This window comes from Lactuca virosa, chromosome 6 (assembly GCF_052849685.1).
Source record: "Lactuca virosa cultivar CGN04683 chromosome 6, Lactuca_virosa_CGN04683_v6, whole genome shotgun sequence".
In the NCBI taxonomy this organism is placed as follows: Eukaryota; Viridiplantae; Streptophyta; class Magnoliopsida; order Asterales; family Asteraceae; genus Lactuca; species Lactuca virosa.
The window spans coordinates 60,281,910-60,302,954 of NC_136431.1; the positions used below are offsets into that span (position 1 = coordinate 60,281,910).

At 37.5% G+C, this 21,045-nt stretch overlaps 2 protein-coding genes across 2 annotated transcripts; one reads left to right on the plus strand and one right to left on the minus strand.

Annotated features, from left to right (window-relative positions):
- The first annotated feature begins 12,504 nt into the window (after positions 1-12,504).
- LOC145121227 (THO complex subunit 4A-like) lies at positions 12,505-14,192 on the plus strand. The gene is made up of 5 exons (XM_079057010.1): positions 12,505-12,784; positions 13,038-13,193; positions 13,288-13,356; positions 13,434-13,618; positions 13,716-14,192. The coding sequence occupies exons 1-5, from the start codon at positions 12,623-12,625 to the stop codon at positions 13,936-13,938; spliced, it is 795 nt and encodes a 264-aa protein (XP_078913136.1). The 5' UTR covers positions 12,505-12,622; the 3' UTR covers positions 13,939-14,192.
- Positions 14,193-15,156: 964 nt separating this feature from the next.
- On the minus strand, positions 15,157-20,304 carry LOC145119345 (P-loop containing nucleoside triphosphate hydrolases superfamily protein). The gene is made up of 15 exons (XM_079054994.1): positions 20,042-20,304; positions 19,662-19,808; positions 19,475-19,565; positions 19,264-19,382; positions 18,991-19,181; positions 18,118-18,913; positions 17,931-18,036; positions 17,329-17,848; positions 17,117-17,216; positions 16,812-17,030; positions 16,487-16,726; positions 16,203-16,412; positions 15,865-16,134; positions 15,595-15,783; positions 15,157-15,504 (listed from the first exon to the last, which is right to left on the minus strand). Exons 1-15 carry the CDS (start codon positions 20,207-20,209, stop codon positions 15,349-15,351), a joined length of 3,522 nt encoding a protein of 1,173 aa, XP_078911120.1. The 5' UTR covers positions 20,210-20,304; the 3' UTR covers positions 15,157-15,348.
- Positions 20,305-21,045: the final 741 nt, after the last annotated feature.

The window sequence follows — 21,045 nt, forward strand, 5'->3', positions numbered from 1 at the left end:
TGCCTATATTCTTGGGATTAGAATATTGAGAGATAGAAAGAAGAGACTAATTGGACTTAGTCAGAGCACATACTTGGATAAGGTACTAAAGAGGTTTAGTATGGAAAATTCCAAGAAGGGAGAGCTACCTATCCAGAGCAATACCAAATTGAGTAAGACTCAATGCCCGAGTACAGATGTTGAAATAAATGACATGAGTCGTGTACCTTATGCTTCCGCTGTCGGATCGATCATGTACGCTATGACATGTACTCGCCCTGATGTGGCATTTGCTTTGAGCATGGTGAGTCGCTATCAGGGAAACCCAGGTAGAGCTCATTGGATAGCAGTTAAGAATATACTCAAGTATTTGCGAAGGACAAAGGACTGGGTTCTTGTGCTTGGTGGCAGTGATACTTTGAGAGTAGATGGTTACAGTGATGCCAGCTTTCAGACGGATAGAGATAACTTCCGTTCTCAATCAGGCTGGGTATTTTTACTGAATGGAGGAGCAGTTACTTGGAAAAGTTCCAAGCAAAATACGGTGGCTGATTCTACTTGTGAATCAGAGTACATAGCAGCAAGTGAAGCGTCGAAAGAAGCAGCTTGGTTGAGGAAATTCATCGGGGATCTCGGAGTTGTTCCAACCATCCAGGAGCCTATGGAACTGTTCTACGATAATGAAGGAGCGGTTGCCTTGACAAAGGAACCGAGAGATCATGGTAAGACCAGACATATCGACAGAAAGTACCATTTCATCAGACATAGAGTAGAAGAAGGCCATCTTATAGTAAAGAGGGTGTCATCTGAAGATAACCCAGCAGATCCTCTCACAAAGGGTCTGAGTAGGGCTAAGCATATTCAGCATGCTCGGAGCATAGGACTGAAAGATGATATTAGTTTTAGTAGTTAGATTAGTTTTTGAAACTTGTAACAAAGTAAATGTAATTGACTTTTGGTGATTAAATAATAAAGTATTATTTATAAGTTTGGCTACTACCTTTTGTCAATTGTTTATTATTGTGTTTCATTTTTGCATGTTTTACTTCCTGAATAATGAGATTATTCAAACTCCACAGTCGCTCGTACTCTTGGAAGTAAGTAGTGAATTAATACTGTCATGAATTGGATTGCAGATTGTCTAAGGATAGACATGGCAATAGAACTGCTGCAACGTTCATGAGTACTCAGAAATTGAGATTTGAGTATTGGATAAACCCTCGCTCAGAGTATTACTTCATGGAATTCATCACGAGTAATACTGAGACGATAATATCTTATAATCTTGAAACGAAGATATATGAGTTGTAATTTACAAGTCGGTTGTGCATTGGTGATACGAAAACGCATCAGTAACTTGGTGTTATAAAACGTATTGTCATGCATAATTTGATGAGTAAAAGATACAAGCATATGAGTCAACGTTTATTCGTTCCTTTTGCCCTAACAGGAAAAGCGATATCTGTGGGCCCCTCGATGATTTGGTGTTGACTTATGTGCTGGGCCCAGCCAAGACTAAATTGATGTGTTCGATTAGAAGTCCTACATCATCACAAATCAGGAATCGGGAAACATAGATTCTGGACAAACAGATTGATTACATTCCATGTCTTTTGTCTGGGGATATCAAGCAGAACGAAGGGTTATATGATCACTTATCTTAGGACACGTAACTGACTGGGTCAGAGTTCGGCAGCAGCTTTTTGGAAGCTACAATTTGCTGGTCAAATTTAGAAGGCATACTAGCAATTATAGTTACAGACTTATCCAAGTGGGAGACTGTTGGATTAGGTGTCTAAGCCCATAACTATAATTGGTATGTACTTGAATTGATAGCAGCACAGTCCTTTTGGGTTGCCCTCAACCTAGCAATTGGACAAGGAAATTATGAAAGGAGAGATATTAATTTATAAGATTAATAAATTAATATAAATGATTTATTAATATGTTAATGGATTAATATATTAATTAGAAATCATTATGTTTAATTAATTGTTAGCCAGAAATTAATCAGAATTAATTTTGGGGTTAAAAGAATTAATTATAAAGTGCAGGGACTAGTTTGCAATTAACTAATAGTTGAGTGGAAGGTTCCAGAACCCCCTTGGAAGGGGGTGGACGAAAACCCTAGGGGAAACCCTAGAGAATTCGTCCAAGGGGTCCAAGATAAGGCCTTGGGTCTTGCTTAGGCCCTAAGCAAAGGATAACTAGGGTTTTCCCTAAACCCTAGTTCCCTCAACTATTTAAGGAGCCTCCTGGCTCACATTTTGGAGTACTGATTTCTTTGGAAGAAACCCTAGTGGCCGAAATTGCATACTCCCTCCCCTCTCTCTTCTTCTACTTTCCTTCTTGCTAGTTCTTGGGTGTGACTCCATTAGAGGCATTACACTTGTGGTGCTAAAGCTTCCAAGAAGATCAAGATCAAGATCAAGGGAATTATCAATTGTTTGCTATAACAATTGAAAGGTATGTAAACCCTAAACCCTAGTTTGTTAATTTTGAAATTAGCCTCTCTCCTCTAGGGTTCTTATTTTGCAATTCAAAGTTGTATGTTCAATAGTTAAAACATAGATCCATAGTAGGTTGCATGTGAACTTAGGAATTGTTTTCTAGTTTATTTGTTTTACCTAAAACCCATCAGTTGTATGATCAGGGTTGGAAGTGTTATGTTGGTCTGTTATTCGTTGAGAGTTTGGCATGGAGTTGTTTCAGCTTGGGCGGTCTGTCGGGGAGGCGGACCATTATAGATTTCAGGTCTCCGAAAAATAGAAGTGGTTTGCAGGGGCTAAGGGTTTGATTGTGGTCTTCGGGATGAAAGTTTCGATTTGGGTTTGGGTTGTCTTGGGAAGATTGTTCTATGCGCAGAATTTTCAATTGTGTTCCTCAGGTTGTTTGTTTTGATTTGAGTGTTAGTAAGGAGCGATTTCGAGGACGAAATCTGATTTAAGTGGGGGAGAGTTGTAACGCCCGAAATCTAGAAGGTTAATTGTGGAATTATGCCAATTTCAAGTTGAACTCGGCGAGTTGAAGATGAAGAATTGTGAGGATTTAATGGGTCTACTTGACGAGTTGAGGAGCCTCAACTCGGCGAGTAGAAGTTGTTTTGTTCGCGAGATTAATGAGACAACTCGACGAGTTGGGTGTTGTTTAGGAAACCCTAATTTTGGGGTTTTGCACCCTATTTAAACACCTTAAGTTTCAGGTGTTGGCCTCATTTTCAGCCTCCATAGCCCCTAACCCTAATCTCGAAACCCTAGAGCCTCCTTGAGTGTTGTAAGCTCATTATGGGTGTGTTTTGGTGTGTTTAAGGCTCATTGAAGGAAGAGAAACTTGGTGCAAGGTGGTGGTTCAAGTAGGAGCTTTCAGATATTGGTTCTCTGCTCCATTTCCAGCACATTTCGGCTCAAGAAGTTTTCATGGCAGCAACTAAGGATTTCTTGCAGTGAGCTCCAACATTCGAGGTGAGTCTCCTCATTGTGTTTAGCGGGTCAAAGGCACCAATGTCGGCTCATAGTTTATTATGTTAGGATGCTAGTTGTATGCGTGACTCTTGTATGTGAATCAATTGGTATGTATGTTGGGCGGGGCCCGATGGTTATTTTTGATGGGTTTTAGGTACAACAAATAAACTAGAAAACAATTCCTAAGTTCACATGCAACCTACTTTGGATCTATGTTTTAACTATTGAACATACAACTTTGAATTGCAAAACAAGAACCCTAGAGGAGAGAGGCTAATTTCGAAATTAACAAACTAGGGTTTAGGGTTTACATACCTTTCAATTGTTATAGCAAACAATTGATATTCCCTTGATCTTGATCTTGATCTTCTTGGAAGCTTTAGCACCACAAGTGTAATGCCTCTAATGGAATCACACCCAAACTAGCAAGAAGGAAAGTAGAAGAAGAGAGAGGAGAGGGAGTATGCAAAATCTCGGCCTTAGGGTTTCTTCAAAAGAAAGAGTGACCAAAACATGAACCAGGAGGCTCCTTATATAGCTGAGGGATTTAGGGTTTAAGGGAAACCCTAGTTATCCTTTGCTTGGGGCCTAAGCAAACCCAAGGGCCTTATCCAAGCCCCTATGGACGAAATTATTAGGGTTTCCCCTAAAGATTTCGTCCACCCTCTTTCAAGGGGGTTCTAGAGCCTTCCACTCAACTATTAGATAATTGCAAACTAGTCCCTGCACCTTATAATTAATTCTTTTAACCCCAAAATCAATTCTGATTAATTTCTGGCTAACAATTAATTAAACATAATGATTTCTAATTAATATATTAATCCATTAACATATTAATAAATCATTTATATATATATATATATATATATATTAATTTATTAATCTTATAAATTAATATCTCTCCTTTCATAATTTCCTTGTCCAGTTGCTAGGTTGAGGGCAACCCAAAAGGACTGTGCTGCTATCAATTCAAGTACATACCAATTATAGTTATGGGCTTAGACACCTAATCCAACAGTCTCCCACTTGGATAAGTCTGTAACTATAATTGCTAGTATGCCTTCTAAATTTGACCAGCAAATTGTAGCTTCCAAAAGCTGCTGCCGAACTCTGACCCAGTCAGTTACGTGTCCTAAGATAAGTGATCATATAATCCTTCGTTCTGCTAGATATCCCTAGACATAAGACATGGAATGTAATCAATCTCTTTGTCCAGAATCTATGTTTCCCGATTCCTGATTTGTGATGATGTAGGACTTCTAATTGAACACATCAATTTAGTCCTGGCTGGGCCCAGCACATAAGTCAACACCAAATCATCGAGGGGCCCACAGATATCGCTTTTCCTGTTAAGGCAAAAGGAACGAATAAACGTTGACTCATATGCTTGTATCTTTTACTCATCAAATTATACATGACAATACGTTTTATAACACCAAGTTACTGATGCGGTTTCGTATCACCAATGTATTACCGACTTTGTAAATTACAACTCATATATCTTCGTTTCAAGATTATAAGATATTATCGTCTCAGTATTACTCGTGATGAATTCCATGAAGTGATACTCTGAGCGAGGGTTTATCCAATACTCAAATCTCAATTTCTGAGTACTCATGAACATTGCAGCAATTCTATTGCCATGTCTATCCTTAGACAATCTGCAATCCAATTCATGACAGTCTTAATTCACTACTTACTTCCAAGAGTACGAGCGACTGTGGAGTTTGAATAATCTCATTATTCAGGAAGTAAAACATGCAAAAATGAAACACAATAATAAACAATTGACAAAAGGTAGTAGCTAAACTTATAAATAATACTTTATTATTTAATCACCAAAAGTCAATTACATTTACTTTGTTACAAGTTTCAAAAACTAATCTAACTACTAAAACTAATATCATCTTTCAGTCCTATGCTTCGAGCATGCTGAATATGCTTAGCCCTACTCAGACCCTTTGTGAGAGGATCTACTGGGTTATCTTCAGATGACACCCTCTTTACTATAAGATGGCCTTCTTCTACTCTATGTCTGATGAAATGGTACTTTCTGTCGATATGTCTGGTCTTACCATGATCTCTCGGTTCCTTTGTCAAGGCAACCGCTCCTTCATTATCGCAGAACAGTTCCATAGGCTCCTGGATGGTTGGAACAACTCTGAGATCCCCGATGAAGTTCCTCAACCAAGCTGCTTCTTTCGACGCTTCACTTGCTGCTATGTACTCTGATTCACAAGTAGAATCAGCCACCGTATTTTGCTTGGAACTCTTCCAAGTAACTGCTCCTCCATTCAGTAAAAATACCCAACCCGACTGAGAACGGAAGTTATCTCTATCCGTCTGAAAGCTGGCATCACTGTAACCATCTACTCTCAAAGTATCACTGCCACCAAGCACAAGAACCCAGTCCTTTGTCCTTCGCAAATACTTGAGTATATTCTTAACTGCTATCCAATGAGCTCTACCTGGGTTTCCCTGATAGCGACTGACCATGCTCAAAGCAAATGCCACATCAGGGCGAGTACATGTCACAGCGTACATGATCGATCCGACAGCGGAAGCATAAGGTACACGACTCATGTCATCTATTTCAACATCTGTACTCGGGCATTGAGTCTTACTCAATTTGGTATTGCTCTGGATAGGTAGCTCTCCCTTCTTGGAATTTTCCATACTAAACCTCTTTAGTACCTTATCCAAGTATGTGCTCTGACTAAGTCCAATTAGTCTCTTCTTTCTATCTCTCAATATTCTAATCCCAAGAATATAGGCAGCTTATCCAAGGTCTTTCATGGCAAAACACTTTCCAAGCCAAGACTTAACTTCTTTCAAGGTTGGAACGTCGTTACCAATGAGTAATATGTCATCGACATATAACACCAGAAAAGTTACTATACTCCCACTAGCCTTGATATACACACAAAACTCATCTTCACTTCTAGAGAAACCAAACTCTTTGACTTTCTCATGGAAGCAAAGATTCCAACTACGAGATGCTTGTTTCAATCCATAAATGGATTTCTCAAGCTTGCACACTCTATTGGGGAACTTTGCATCAACAAAACCCTCTGGCTGACTCATGTAAACATCTTCAGCCAACTTCCCATTAAGGAAAGCAGTTTTGACATCCATCTGCCAGATTTCATAATCATGGAAGGCAGCTATGGCGAGCAATATCCTAATAGATTTAATCTTAGCTACTGGTGAGAAGGTCTCATCATAGTCAACCCCTGGGGTTTGAGTGAAACCTTTTGCAACCAGTCGAGCTTTGAATGTGTGCACATTCCCATCCATGTCTGTCTTCTTCTTGAAGATCCATTTGCACCCAACTGTCTTGCGACCTGGTGCACTATCAACCAAATTCCAAACTTGGTTGTCATACATGGACTTAATCTCGCTGTCCATTGCCTCTTTCCACTTGGAAGCCTCTGGGCCTGCCATTGCTTCCTTATAAGTGACTGGTTCATCTAAGTTTACCAGTGTTCTGTCACTTATGAATGTGTCACCATCTGAAGTAATATGAAAACCATACAACTCAGGTGGCACACTCACCCTAGTGGATCTTCTAAGAGGTAATGAGTTATCAATTGGTTCAACAGGAACTGTTTCCTCTGGTTGAATGCTAGTGTCATCTAAGGTTCCTTCATTGGCTGACTCTTGAATTTCTTCAAGGTCAATAGTGCTCCCACTGTCCTCTTTGAATATGAGCTCTCTTTCAAGAAAGACTCCTCTTCGTGCTACAAAGACCACGTTCTCACTAGGCCTGTAGAACAAATATCCAAAAGACTGCTTTGGGTAACCAATGAAAACACATTTCTCACTTCTAGCTGCTAGCTTGTCGTGAGTCTCTCGTCTTACGAAAGCTTCACAACCCCAGACTTTAATATGTGCTAACGAGGGAACTTTCCCTGTCCACATTTCGTGAGGTGTTTTGGCAACCTTCTTTGTAGGGACAAGATTGAGGATGTGGGTGGCTGTCTCTAAGGCATACCCCCAGAAGTGAATAGGAAGCGAAGCCCGACTCATCATAGAACGAACCATGTCTAACAAGGTTCGATTGCGCCTCTCAGCTACACCATTTAACTGTGGTGTCCTAGGAGGAGTCAATTGTGAGACTATCCCACATTCTTTCAGATAGTCGTTAAACTCGATACTAAGATACTCCCCGCCTCTATCGGATCTAAGTATCTTTATCTTTCTGCCTAATTGATTTTCGACTTCATGCTTAAACTCTTTGAACTTTTCAAAAGTTTCTGACTTATGCTTGATCAAGTAGATATATCCATATCTGCTATAATCGTCAGTGAAAGTCACATAGAATCGATTAGCATCTCTTGTAGTTGATCTGAAGGGCCCACACACATCCGTGTGTATGAGATCCAACAGACCTTCACCTCTTTCACAAGACCCTGTGAATGGTGATTTTGTCATCTTTCCCAAAAGACAAGATTCACACATATCATCTGACTTTAGGTCAAACGATTCCAACACTCCATCCTTTTGGAGTAGGGCTATGCGTTTCTTGTTAATGTGTCCAAGACGACAATGCCACAAGCATGCCTTGTCTACACTATTAGACAAGTCAATATTAAGTACACTATTTCCTAGGCTATCAACACAAGTCACTGTTTCATACACACCATTACAAGGCAAAACTTCAAACATAAAAACACCATTCTTATAAACAGAAATTGAACCATTCAAATCATTAAAAGAATATGTAAAACCTTGTCTGAACAATGCATGAAATGAAATAATGTTTCTCGTCATCTCAGACGAATAGCAACAATTTATTAAATCTAATCTAACATCATTACTAAGCAGAAGCTGATAAACTCCGATCTTGGTTACTGGTGAAGACTTTCTGTTTCCCATGATCAGGTTTATCCTTCCTCGCTCTATCTCCTCACTTTCCTTTAGACCCTGCAAATCAGAACAGATATGAAAACCACATCCTGTATCAAGGACCCATGAACGAGAAGATAATGAGTTATTAGCAGAAATAGTGTAAATACCTGCCGAAGATGGCTTCACTTTGCCATCCTTGATATCTTGCAGATATTGTGGGCAAGATCTCTTCCAATGCCCCTTTTGGTTGCAGTAAAAGCGAACTGCCTCTTTTGCATCAGAAACATGGGGAGTGGAACCATTGGGCTTAGCCTTTGGGCCATTACTAGATGACCCAGCTTGAGCCTTGCTCTTCCAGTTTTGCTTGGGAGGACCTTTCCTCTTTTTCCCCTTTCCCTGTCCAATAGCCAAAACAGGGGCACTCGTAGTTGTGGAGGGTATACTTTTACCCTTCATCCCTGCCTCAGCTGTCTGCAACAAGTTGTGCAATTGGGCCAAGGTCTGCTCAGTATTGTTCAAATGGTAAGTTAGAATAAACTGACCATAACATTCAGGAAGTGAGTTCAAGACCATGTCAATGGCCAATTCCTCATCAAAGTGAATATTGAGCTTGACCAAACGCTCTATGTAGCGTTGCATTCTTTGCACATGTGACACTACCGACTCCCCATCCTTCATCTTGCAAGCCATGAGTGACTTGACTACTTCGAACTTTTCTTGACGAGCTCGCTTATGGTACTTTTCCATAAGGTCCTTGTTCATCTCGAAAGGCCAGTAGTCCTCATAGTACCTCTGCAATTCTGGGGACATAGTTGCCACCATGATGCATGCCACTTTGGTAGCATCATCGTAATGTTTCTTGTAGGCAGCAAGATCTTCAGGAGTAGCTTCATTCTCATCAAGCTCTTTGAGCTCCTTTTCAAGAACATATTCTTTGTTCTCGAAACAAAGAGCCATCTTGATGTTGCGCATCCAATCGTTATAGTTTGAGCCATCCATAACGACTTTGGAGCAGATATTGAGCAAAGAGAAGTTCTGGTTGGAGGAGGATGAAGCAGAAGTGTTTCCAGGAGTAGACATCTGAAAAGAAAGAAAGTTTTAGTTAGATTTCAAGATACCTTAATAGAATAACCCAAAGATATAATATCAAGGTTAGGATCCAACTATGAAGATTCACAACTTATAAATGGGATGCCGAGATCCAAGTGCAAATTTCATAAAGGTAGGTGAATGACGATTCACCAATTCCACCATTAGACGAAACAAACGAAGTGAAATTCCTAATTCTTTTGAGATACATTGAAACTATTCAATGGCATGTTTTAATCTCAGATTATGCTCTTCTATTTGTGACTGGGATGCCGAGGATCACAAACAAGATGTGAATAACCATGCAAATGTGCTTGGTAACCTCATTGTCTTTATCATTAACTATTGATGTGCTGGTAAACCACACACGCTCCATCAAAATGACAATTATGAGATACCCATTACTACTCTTTATTAGTGCCTTTTAGTGTGCTGGTTAACCACACACGCTCCACTAACGACCAATAAAGCATAATGTGCAATTTCATGGATTAGCATACTTTTCACATTTTTCCTAAAGTAACTAGAGTTGGGATTTTGAAAATAATGTTCTAGTACTTTTAATATCATTATACTTTTAATGAGAAGTAGTTGTCCTATCAAATCCGTTCTGCTAACGACCCTCCACTAATCAAGGAAGCGGTGGGTGAGAGTGGACACCCATTCAACTACCATTTTATAGGCAGTTTCCTTATACCCCCTTATAGATTAGCTTCGTGAATGAGGCATACTAGCGATTTGACTGACCATATTCTTATACATATAATATTAAACCTTTAATTATAATATATATATATATATATATAAGGTGTGTTTTAAAACTTTTTAAAACTTCAAGGGTTTATATAAATTTCGAAATTTAAGCTATTAAATTCAAATTTAAATAAACCAATTAACTAGATTTAATATTTATCTATTAATTAACTATTAATCAAATTATTAAATCTTGTAAGGATTATCTAATTAAATTAATCAATTAATTTAATCCTAATCCTTATCCCTCTAATTTCGAAAAATAGGGTAAGGATAATTATCCAATTAATCTAATTAAGTAACAATTATCCAAAAACAAGAAACCCCAGTTATCCTCTTAGCATATTTCGAAATTCATAAGGGAGGAGGCTAGGGTTTTCAAAACCCTAACCCTAATTTCGATTAGGGTTCTTTGGAGGCTAGGGTTTTCGAAAAAACCCTTTGATCCAAAACCCTAGAAATCGAAAAATTGGCCTTTAGGGTTTAATAGCTATAAACCCTAATTTGCAATTCAACAATTGTAGCAATTCAAATTAAAACAACAATGGCTCTGATACCACTGATGGGTTTTAGGTACAACAAATAAACTAGAAAACAATTCCTAAGTTCACATGCAACCTACTTTGGATCTATGTTTTAACTATTGAACATACAACTTTGAATTGCAAAACAAGAACCCTAGAGGAGAGAGGCTAATTTCGAAATTAACAAACTAGGGTTTAGGGTTTACATACCTTTCAATTGTTATAGCAAACAATTGATATTCCCTTGATCTTGATCTTGATCTTCTTGGAAGCTTTAGCACCACAAGTGTAATGCCTCTAATGGAATCACACCCAAACTAGCAAGAAGGAAAGTAGAAGAAGAGAGAGGAGAGGGAGTATGCAAAATCTCGGCCTTAGGGTTTCTTCAAAAGAAAGAGTGACCAAAACATGAACCATGAGGCTCCTTATATAGCTGAGGGATTTAGGGTTTAAGGGAAACCCTAGTTATCCTTTGCTTGGGGCCTAAGCAAACCCAAGGGCCTTATCCAAGCCCCTATGGACGAAATTATTAGGGTTTCCCCTAAAGATTTCGTCCACCCTCTTTCAAGGGGGTTCTAGAGCCTTCCACTCAACTATTAGATAATTGCAAACTAGTCCCTGCACCTTATAATTAATTCTTTTAACCCCAAAATCAATTCTGATTAATTTCTGGCTAACAATTAATTAAACATAATGATTTCTAATTAATATATTAATCCATTAACATATTAATAAATCATTTATATATATATATATATATATATATATATATATATATATATATATTAATTTATTAATCTTATAAATTAATATCTCTCCTTTCATAATTTCCTTGTCCAGTTGCTAGGTTGAGGGCAACCCAAAAGGACTGTGCTGCTATCAATTCAAGTACATACCAATTATAGTTATGGGCTTAGACACCTAATCCAACAATTTTGTATGCTAGAATCAGGTTATGCATATATGATTTGTTTGTGGGTGGGGCCCGTATCTCAATCGAGTGTGGGTGGGGCCCGTATCTCAGTGGGCGGGGCCCATTATGTTCTTAGTTGTATTTGGTATGAGGTATCTTGGAAAACTCACTAAGCTTTGTGCTTATGGTTTTCAGTTTATGTTTCAGGTACTCTAGTTTTCAAATGAAAAATAAATATTGAATTCGGAAAAAATAATACAGAAGGGTAAAATGGTAATTTTTATGATTCAGACAACAATTCAGATGTTCCAACCAAACAACATGATAAAAATTCAGATCTTAAAAATTCAGACCCTCTTAGAAATTCAGACCTCTTAAAAATTCAGATCTTAATAATTCAGATCCTGCCACACAGCCCCTTAGACTTATAGCACATGTATTTATCTAATGTGTGAGATCGGAAACATTTTAAAGTTGAGTTCAAAACAACAATATACATGAATATTAGGAGTTACTATTTAAGATATTTAACAAATCTATCTTGGATGTCACATTCCTCTATAACTAATTTCTAGTTTCGAATCTGAATAACTTATTGGTCGTTATAAGTGTGTAAATGTTAAATGACTACTATGATAATAAAGACTTTAATAAAGACTTGATAACAATAAGTCAATGATTTTGCATTTGTAAGAATTGGAACATATCATGGAAGATTGGAAGTGATCTATCATTATTCATGACCCTTCCTGAATCGACCCGACCCACGATCCTTCTTCCAACACAGTGATGCGTTATATCCCTTTCGATGGTTTAGACGGAGTTTTGCTCACCCTTATAATGAAGGGACTGGTTTTGACAAAATAGAACTACATGTGCTTAAAGTTAAGTTGAGAAAAACTGGAGGTGGCAAATTGTCAATTCATATGATCTCCCCTTTTCGTTGATTGATAGATCGTAAAACCAAGGGTTTGTCTTGGGGAGCTAAACCCTACTACTGAAACTCTACTTCTGCTCAAAATTTTCTAGGGTTTTGTATCAATTGCTCAATCATGTCTAATTTAGATATGTCTCTCGATGATATGATAAAGGCGAACAAGAAATCACGAGGGTCTGACAACCCTAGATCTAAAGCTCGCAATTCCGGCCCTGGCCCCTCTCGCCGTTTGCCAAATCGTGCCTCCAATAGGTCAACACCATATGGCGCTCAAAAGGTACGGAATTTAAGACAAAGTTTGATTGATCCGTCGAATAGTAGGTTTTACGTGCTTGCAATGGTTACTAGATCTCATCAAAGAAGTGGCGTAACAAAAAGATTCAATATCTAATGAATGTCAGAAGTAAACCTAATTGGGATTGCGGGATTGATTTTGCTTTAATGTGTCTAGATTTGGGGCTAAGTTACTTTCCAGTTTCCTCTCTTCAACAGTATTGACTCTTTATGGTCTTGTTTGATATATCCTACAGGTTGAAGCACCAGATACAACATGGGGACACGAAATGTTCGAAGGTCATGCTGCAGCACACCCTGCAAGATCAAACAGGGTGTCGTCAGGAATAGAGACTGGCACTAAACTTCTTATAGCTAACTTGGATTATGGTGTTTCTAATGACGATATCAAGGTACATTTGTAGGATTTATGTGAGTCTTAATCAATATATTATGACTATAAAGCTTCTATTTTCTTGGAGCATTAAAAGTGTTTTATTTATGCAGGAGCTGTTTGCAGAGGTTGGTGACATAAAGCGAGCATCAATACACTATGATAGAAGTGGCAGATCAAAGGTACTTGATTTTGGGAATAATCTCATCCTTTCAAGAAATTTTATTGCTTGGTGGAGTTATGAGAGTTTTTTTATTAGGGAACTGCAGAAGTAGTCTTTTCAAGGCGTAGAGATGCAGAATTGGCTATTAAAAGATATGATAATGTTCAATTAGATGGAAAGCCTATGAAGATTGAATTAATAGGAACAAACATGGGAAACGATGGTGCTGCTTTCATGCCTCCTGCTTCCAATTATGGAGGGCAAAATGGTCCAGCCTCAAGGTATTATCTGTTTCCTGATAGAATTCTGATTTGTGATCAAGTAGTGGACTCTTTTTGTCTTTTTATTTGAGTTATTGACATATAACTTTGGAAACAGGGGTGGGGTTATGGGGAGACTTAGAGGTGGTGCTCGGACAATGAGGGCGGCAGGGGGTGGAGGAGGGGGAGGTGGTGGTGGTGGTGGTGGAAGAGGTAGGGGTGGTGGCAGTGGCAGAGGCAGAGGAAGGGGTAGAGGGGGAGAACGTGGTGAGAAGGTGTCTGCAGAAGATTTGGATGCAGATTTGGAAAAGTACCATGCTGGATCTATGCAGACAGATTAAAGCAAGATAGACAGATAAACTTGAAAGGGCAGTTTGGGGTTTTCCACTTGAAGGGTGAAGAGGTGTTGTTTGTATTCTTCAGTTTTTTTTCTGCTTACCCTTTTGAACGAGAGGATATTGTAATGTTTGAGATGCTGAATGTTTTATTTATTAAAGCGGTTGTTTGTTAACTTGGAATATGTTCGGTATGAAAGAAATTGTAACTGTGCATATGGATCTTATTTTGGATGCTATAAAAGACATATTGACATGAACACAGGGTCATGAAATTATATTTTGCATTTGGTAGTTATGTGTAATGTTTGTTAAAGATTGAATGTGAAACAAACTAGCCAATTTCTATGCACAAGTTAATATTTTACATCTTTGTAGCATTCATTATACATAGAAGTGACCAAAGTCCAAAGTTGATAGGGACATTGGATTTTTTCGTTTTGTTCACACATCTAACCACTAACCAAAAACTATCACATTTTGTAACCTTAAATGATACCCATTTCGTATGGCATAACTAGTTAAAACATGTTTTCAATTGTAGTGGTGATTCATATATATTTCTCTAACAATGGGTTTCATTTTATTCCACTTTGACTGTTGGATCGTGGATGATGCATTCTACTCCAACCCCAACCCCAACTTCATGCTCATTCTTATTGTCCATTTTTGTGTTTTTAACTTTTTCATTGTCTTCAGACTCTGCCATATCAAGAATAGAATTGATGTTTTCATCACATAACGTGTGTATCAAGAACCAAAATTGGTGTTTTCATCACATAATGTGTATCAGGAACGAAATTAATGTCTTCATTACATAATATGTTAACGAAACCATCCTTGTATATGTTGTTGACTTTTGATTTGAAATCATCTTACTCTCCAACGTGTATTAGAAAGTCTTCTAACGCATCATCTTCCTAATCGTCATTTACCTACTAAGATATGTTTTCTTGGGGTGGCGAGGCCACAATCTAATCACTGCAACTTAAATATACAAATTTTAACAACATTTAACAGACGCAAATTGAAAAAATGAGAAGATTTCTACGTTTAGAGACTTTTTTAAAGATTTCTTGCAACTTAGTTCATTCCCAACCCGAAAACTGAAAAGAGATTGGCTCTAACCTTTAGAATAATATTTTGTATAAATAGATCATTTCTTAGTCCTCAACCCCTAAACACTACAAACCCCCTTAATTTCAACTTTAACCCAAGTATTAATGAACCGCAGGAAAACCAATCTCATATATATAACTTAACCAAAATTTTACAACATTTTTGCCGGCAGTAGGAGTCTAAATTATAAAATAATACAATCTCACCTTCAAGTTTATCCCACTATTCATAAACCCTCCAAAACTTAAACTTACAAAAACGCAACGCATTAAATGCAAAAAAGAATAATAGGCGACCTCAATCTCTGCGCATTTTCTTCTGCATCTTATCTTGGCTACGAAACCTCTCCCTTCTTTCTTCCCTTTGACGTTTCTTTGTCACCACTTCTTCCTTAGCTTTCTCCACATCGTACTTTTTCTTCTTCTCCATTTTCTTCATTTTCTGCTGCTTCATCTACAAATCACCAAAACAAAAACCCATCAAATCATTCCCCCCTTATAAAAACATCACCAAGTTATTTTTACAACAAAATAAAAAACAAACCTTATTATGCCTAATCAACTGCAAATGCTGCACGAGTTTATGAACATCTCTCTCATGTGGTTCTGGAACAACCGCCCTTCCATCCTTCTTTGTCTTCACATCCTTTGGCTTTGACCGAAATGGCAACGAACTTTGCAATGATTTCGGGACCACAACCGGGTTGAACTTCTTCAACGGTCTTTCTATCCTCTGTATTATTATAAAAAAAAAAACGTAATTTACTTGGTTATAATTTAATTTTTCTATATATATCATATACAAAAGATTTACCTTGTAGTGAGAATCTTTGTTGTCAGGAATTGGAACATTATATTCTCTTCTCAACTCCGCTACTGTTCTCACACCGCGCCAGGTGTCGCCACGTGGTTGCAAGGCGGTTGTCAACGGGTTATAAAAACACGGGACATCAACTTGAGTCCACGCGCGCAAAAATACAATATCACTCATTAAAATCTTATCTTCAAAAGTACACCTCGCTATTCCTTCTTCAACTTTTCCCCCCATCTTTTTCGGCTTATTACCCAACTCAATCTTTCCCACCTGTTAACACATCCAAAAATTTCATAAACAATTTTCATACCCAAAAAAATTTAATTTTTTCTTTTTACCTTTTTCACTTGTCCACGAATCCCACTAACAGTTCGAATCGACGCGCCTTCGAATCTAGCCACTTCAAGGTCAGAAGTGAACATTTTTTTAATAAGTGCGGTTTTTTTGTAAATTTTACACGGTTCGCCAACTAGTTTTAATTTTTTAACGATTTTTGCGGAATGGTTGAACTCTAGAACGACCGCAGTAGCTGTGATTCTGAATGATGCCTGGTAAAAAAAAAAAAAGCGAAAAGTTACAGTTTGGCCCTTTGAGAATTAGTATATTACGTTTTTAGTTTTACCTGACTATTTGAGAGATTTTGGACGGCTACGATCCCGGTGTTGGGAGGGGCGAGTGGGCCCCAGAACATGGCGAGGCAGTGCATGTGTTCGGGGGTGTATTTTAGCATACGGTGGCGCCCGTTTATGTCTTCAATGGCGTATATTGGGAGTGTTTGGTAACGCCTCCATCCGATTGAAACAATTATTGGATCTTTTGTTTTTAATACTTTTTTATGCCATCTGTGTCGCTTAAATCTTGCCTGAAAATTAAATTTAATTATTGGTATATTGTAAAATAGTAATTAAAAAGATAAATTAATAAATGTTTTTTTTTATTCTACTAACCTGCATGTATCCAACGTTTTCTTCTGTGAGGCCGATTCCACCAATGAGAAGAGGATGACAAGGGTCAAAATGGTCAATCATTTCGTATGGGACATTATGGATTTCTAATCTGAGGTAGGTTCCAGTGCGGTGACCCTCTATTTCTAACCGTGTGGCCTCATCTAGGTCTTCCAGTTCAGCTATATTTCTTTGTCTCTGAAGCTCAGCTTCCTCTTTCAACTACAACACCCATTCAAGAATTAATAATAACAGAATAAAACTTTTTTTAAATAAAAAATTAAAAAAAAATTGTGGAAAATTTTTACCTTGTCGATATAACTAACTTCATTAGCTTTGTTATTATTATTCTTGACTTTTTTATTGTTGTCATCATCATCTTCATCAGATGAATCGGATTCATTGTATGTATGTAGGAATTAAGGGCACAAAAGCATAGACTTCAAAATCATGTGATTTAATTAATTAATTAATTATTAATTATAAATAAATAAAATGAAATGAATATTTTAAAGGATATTGAGCATCGAATTTTGCACGAAGAGCAAGCTTTTTGAGTCTTCGTTCTTCAGCAACTGAGTCAGGCTCTGTTTTATCACCTTCATTCTTCTCACCTGTTTCCAAGTCTTCAAACTCACCAAACACAGGGGCATCATCGTCATTTTCACCGTCCACGTCAACACCTTCAACTCGACGAGCAGCCTTTGACCAGTCTCCAGTTACAAAACGATCACGAATGCTTTCAATTGTTTCTCCATCTTTCCAGTCTTTTACACTAGCAAAGTTTGTGAACTTGGAACTATCTTCTGTATTTACCATATTGCCCTCCACTCCTTCGCTTAATTTCTTGTTTCCTTCACCTTTGGGCTTGAAAAACTCATCATCATCATCACTTTCATTTACATCCATTTCTTCATGGGAAGAAGCATCTGGTTTTGTTTCAGACTTCCCATACACAAGTTGCATAAGATTAATGCTTTTTCTTGATATTGTCCTTTCAATTAATGATTCTTTCCATTTTGAAGCATTCCCTGCATTTTCTATTTTCAAAAAAACTAATTTTTTATATTGCTTCAATAAGAACAAATCTAGATATGTTAAAAAAATGGAATCTTTTTGTACCTTCTAGATCTTCTTCCTCTTCCTCTTCCTCCTCTTCTTCTTCCTCAGAAGAATTTTGATCATCATCTGAATCATTATCTTCTTCATCATCATCTTCATCAGTAGCCTGTAAATATAAAGTATAAACAACTTACATGAGAACAAATCTTTTGATAAAAAAATATTTCATAGTTAAAAAAGTATATACCTCTTGATCATCAAGGTCACTTTCGTTTCCAAAAACTGCCCTTCTCCTTCTTCTCCCCTCATGAATCTCAACTTCTTCCTGAATGTTATCTTTGACTTTTTGACTATCAGTTGACTTTTCATGAGGGTTGTTATCTTCTTCAGAGTCATCAAGATCTTCTTCATCTTCACTTTCCTCATCAGAACCAACAGTATTAGCTTCCTCCATAGGTTCAATGGAGTTATTTTCATCACCATTTGTAATTTTTCCACTTTGACTAAAAAAATTGATAAAACTATTATTTAACTTCTCATCAACAGAATATTTCGTGTTTTGAAGTGATTTCACAAGATCCGCGCCTACATCTCTAGTTCCTGAACCATCATCTTCATCATCTTTTTTAGAAAACTGAACAAAGTGATCATTAATGTTTATATAAACAGCATCTTTATCGTATAAAAGATCCCCTAATCCAGACATAGGTGCATAAAAAAGCTTCTCTTTATCACGTAACCCTTTCTTTTTTGCAGCTGAAGGTAAAGGGCAAGGATCAGGTAAACCTGTTACACCTGCTACATTATAATCTCCTACACCAGCAATATGCACTTTAGTTCCTTTTTTCATATTGCAACCACGTAAATAACCGTATAATGTCACGTTTCTATCACATTTTTTATTGGTTGCCACTTTATCTGGAGGTGTAACATCTTCAAAACGGTCTACTAGAATGTAAGGATGATTGGTTCTCCAAGAAAGAGGATGGAATTTCATAACAGAAATGAATCTTGCAAGATTATGAACTTCACGTTTCACATACCTGAAAATAATGTTACTTCAGTTATATATGTGTTTTAATTGAATAAAAAGAACATAGAAGTGTGTAAAGAAACTTACTTTCCATGAATAAGACCAGATAAGTAGAATAATTTTGCTCCATCATAAATTTCTGTCCAGAAACGATGTTTGAGTCTTTGTTTTGTCTTTTTGAGTTTCTTGACATCTTTGAACTTATCAAGATGTGTAAGAACACCCATAACTTTTGGGAATCCATGAACTTGCATAATGTTAAGAAACTCAAATGTTTCCTGAAAAATGTATATGTGTATGTCACTATGAGGATTTAGAAAATCATGTGAAAAGTTATTAAAAGAAGTAACAAAAACTCACCATTTCAAAACCATAGCTTCCATCAATAAGCAAAAGTGCAAGATCAGCAAATTTAGCAGCATCAATCATACCATTGATATCATTTGGGCACTCCACAAATTGTAGCCTTCTTTGTTTACCTAATTAAAACAAAAGGGATGTGTATCAAAACTCATGAATACTATGAGTACCAACTACATAGCATACGTTGGAATTTTTTTTATAAACATACCTGATACAATAGTGATTGGACCTCGCACATCGGGTATGTTATGCTTGGTGTAGTGCTTGATAAGAGATTTGATAAGTAGAGACTTTCCAACCTAACATGAAAATGTTACAACTGAGGTTAATTTTTCCACCTGAGGTGTTTAGACTGAATTGGATTCAGCTGATTATGATTGAAGTTTGATGAGAACCTGAGGAGGGCCATGGACAACGATAACATAAGGAGCAGGTTCCCCTGTATTGCGATCAATAGTTGGAATGTGGAGGCGACGCTGCTCTTTCTCTGAAGCACGGGACTGTAAACGCTTAGCTTTTACAGTTGAATTGAATGCGAAAGCCTGCATAACAGTTTAAAGGTTTTGTCAAACTTTTGAAATTGATGGAAACAAAACTCGACTATAAAGCTTTGAAATTTGACCGACTACAATCATATTTACTACATTTTGCTCCAACGTTCCAACACTAGGGCACCAATTCGATCTTGAGGAATGAAATAAATGGTGGCAGATATTAAAAAAAAAAAGGCTATGGATCATGAAAAAACAGGAAAATTAAGAAACATTCGGAAAACCTTAGGGTTTCGCTTCTTATCATCAGTGAGGTCGCGTTTCTTCTTATCAGTACTAGTGTCTCGCTTCGTATCATCGGTGAGGCCGCGTTTCTTCTTATCAGTATCGGATTTTTTCTTGGCTGAGGGGCCAGATTGACGAGACCTGTGAGACTTCTGAGATCGCTCCATGTTCCCTGTGTGTGAGGAAACGGAGATTAATGGCTGCGACAGGGGTTAGCAGAGCTCCTTCGAGGGTTTAAGGTTTTGCGGCGGGAGGTGACAACCGCCCTTCAAAATCTGAAATTACAAAAGATGCCCAATTCTGGCTTAAAAGGGTTCGAACATGGTCTTGCACTTCGTGTCCTTCTAAAATTAGAAAAATATAAATATAGTCCCTTAACTTGTTGCCAAATATTTAGCACAGTGTATAAATCATGTTTCGGAGTTTCACTTACACTTTGTCCCTAGTTTCATTTACACCCGGCTCCCGGGTTGAAGCAAAGAAAATAAGAGAAGAGAAAAGAAAATAATGAGAGAAAAGAAGAGAAAATAAAGTAAAACAAATTTGTCATTTGTGCTCCCGAGTTGGAGAGAAATGGAAGAAAAGTTAAACATTTTATTCTTTCTTTTCAAATCCTCCCAAGTCGGAAGGAATGTTAGGAGGGAAAGTGATCCTTCAATTTCCTTTCACTTCCTTCCTTTAATGAAACTCGGGAGCATCAATCTCTCTTACTTTCCTCTCATTTCCACCAATTTCCTTTCTTTTTTCTCCTTAAGTTGAACTCGGGAGCGGGGTGTTAAGGGAAAGAAAAGAAAAGATAAGAAATATGGAGAGAAAAGAAATGAAGGAAAAGAAAAATAAAATGTATTTTCCTGTTCCCGAGTTCGAGATCGAGAGAAAGAAAATGAAGATTATTTTTCTTTGTGTTCCCAAGTTTGAGGGAAAAGAAATGAAAACTAAAAGTAGACAATTATACTTTTGTCACATTTTTTTTCTCATAATTTCAAATATATACCACGCGATT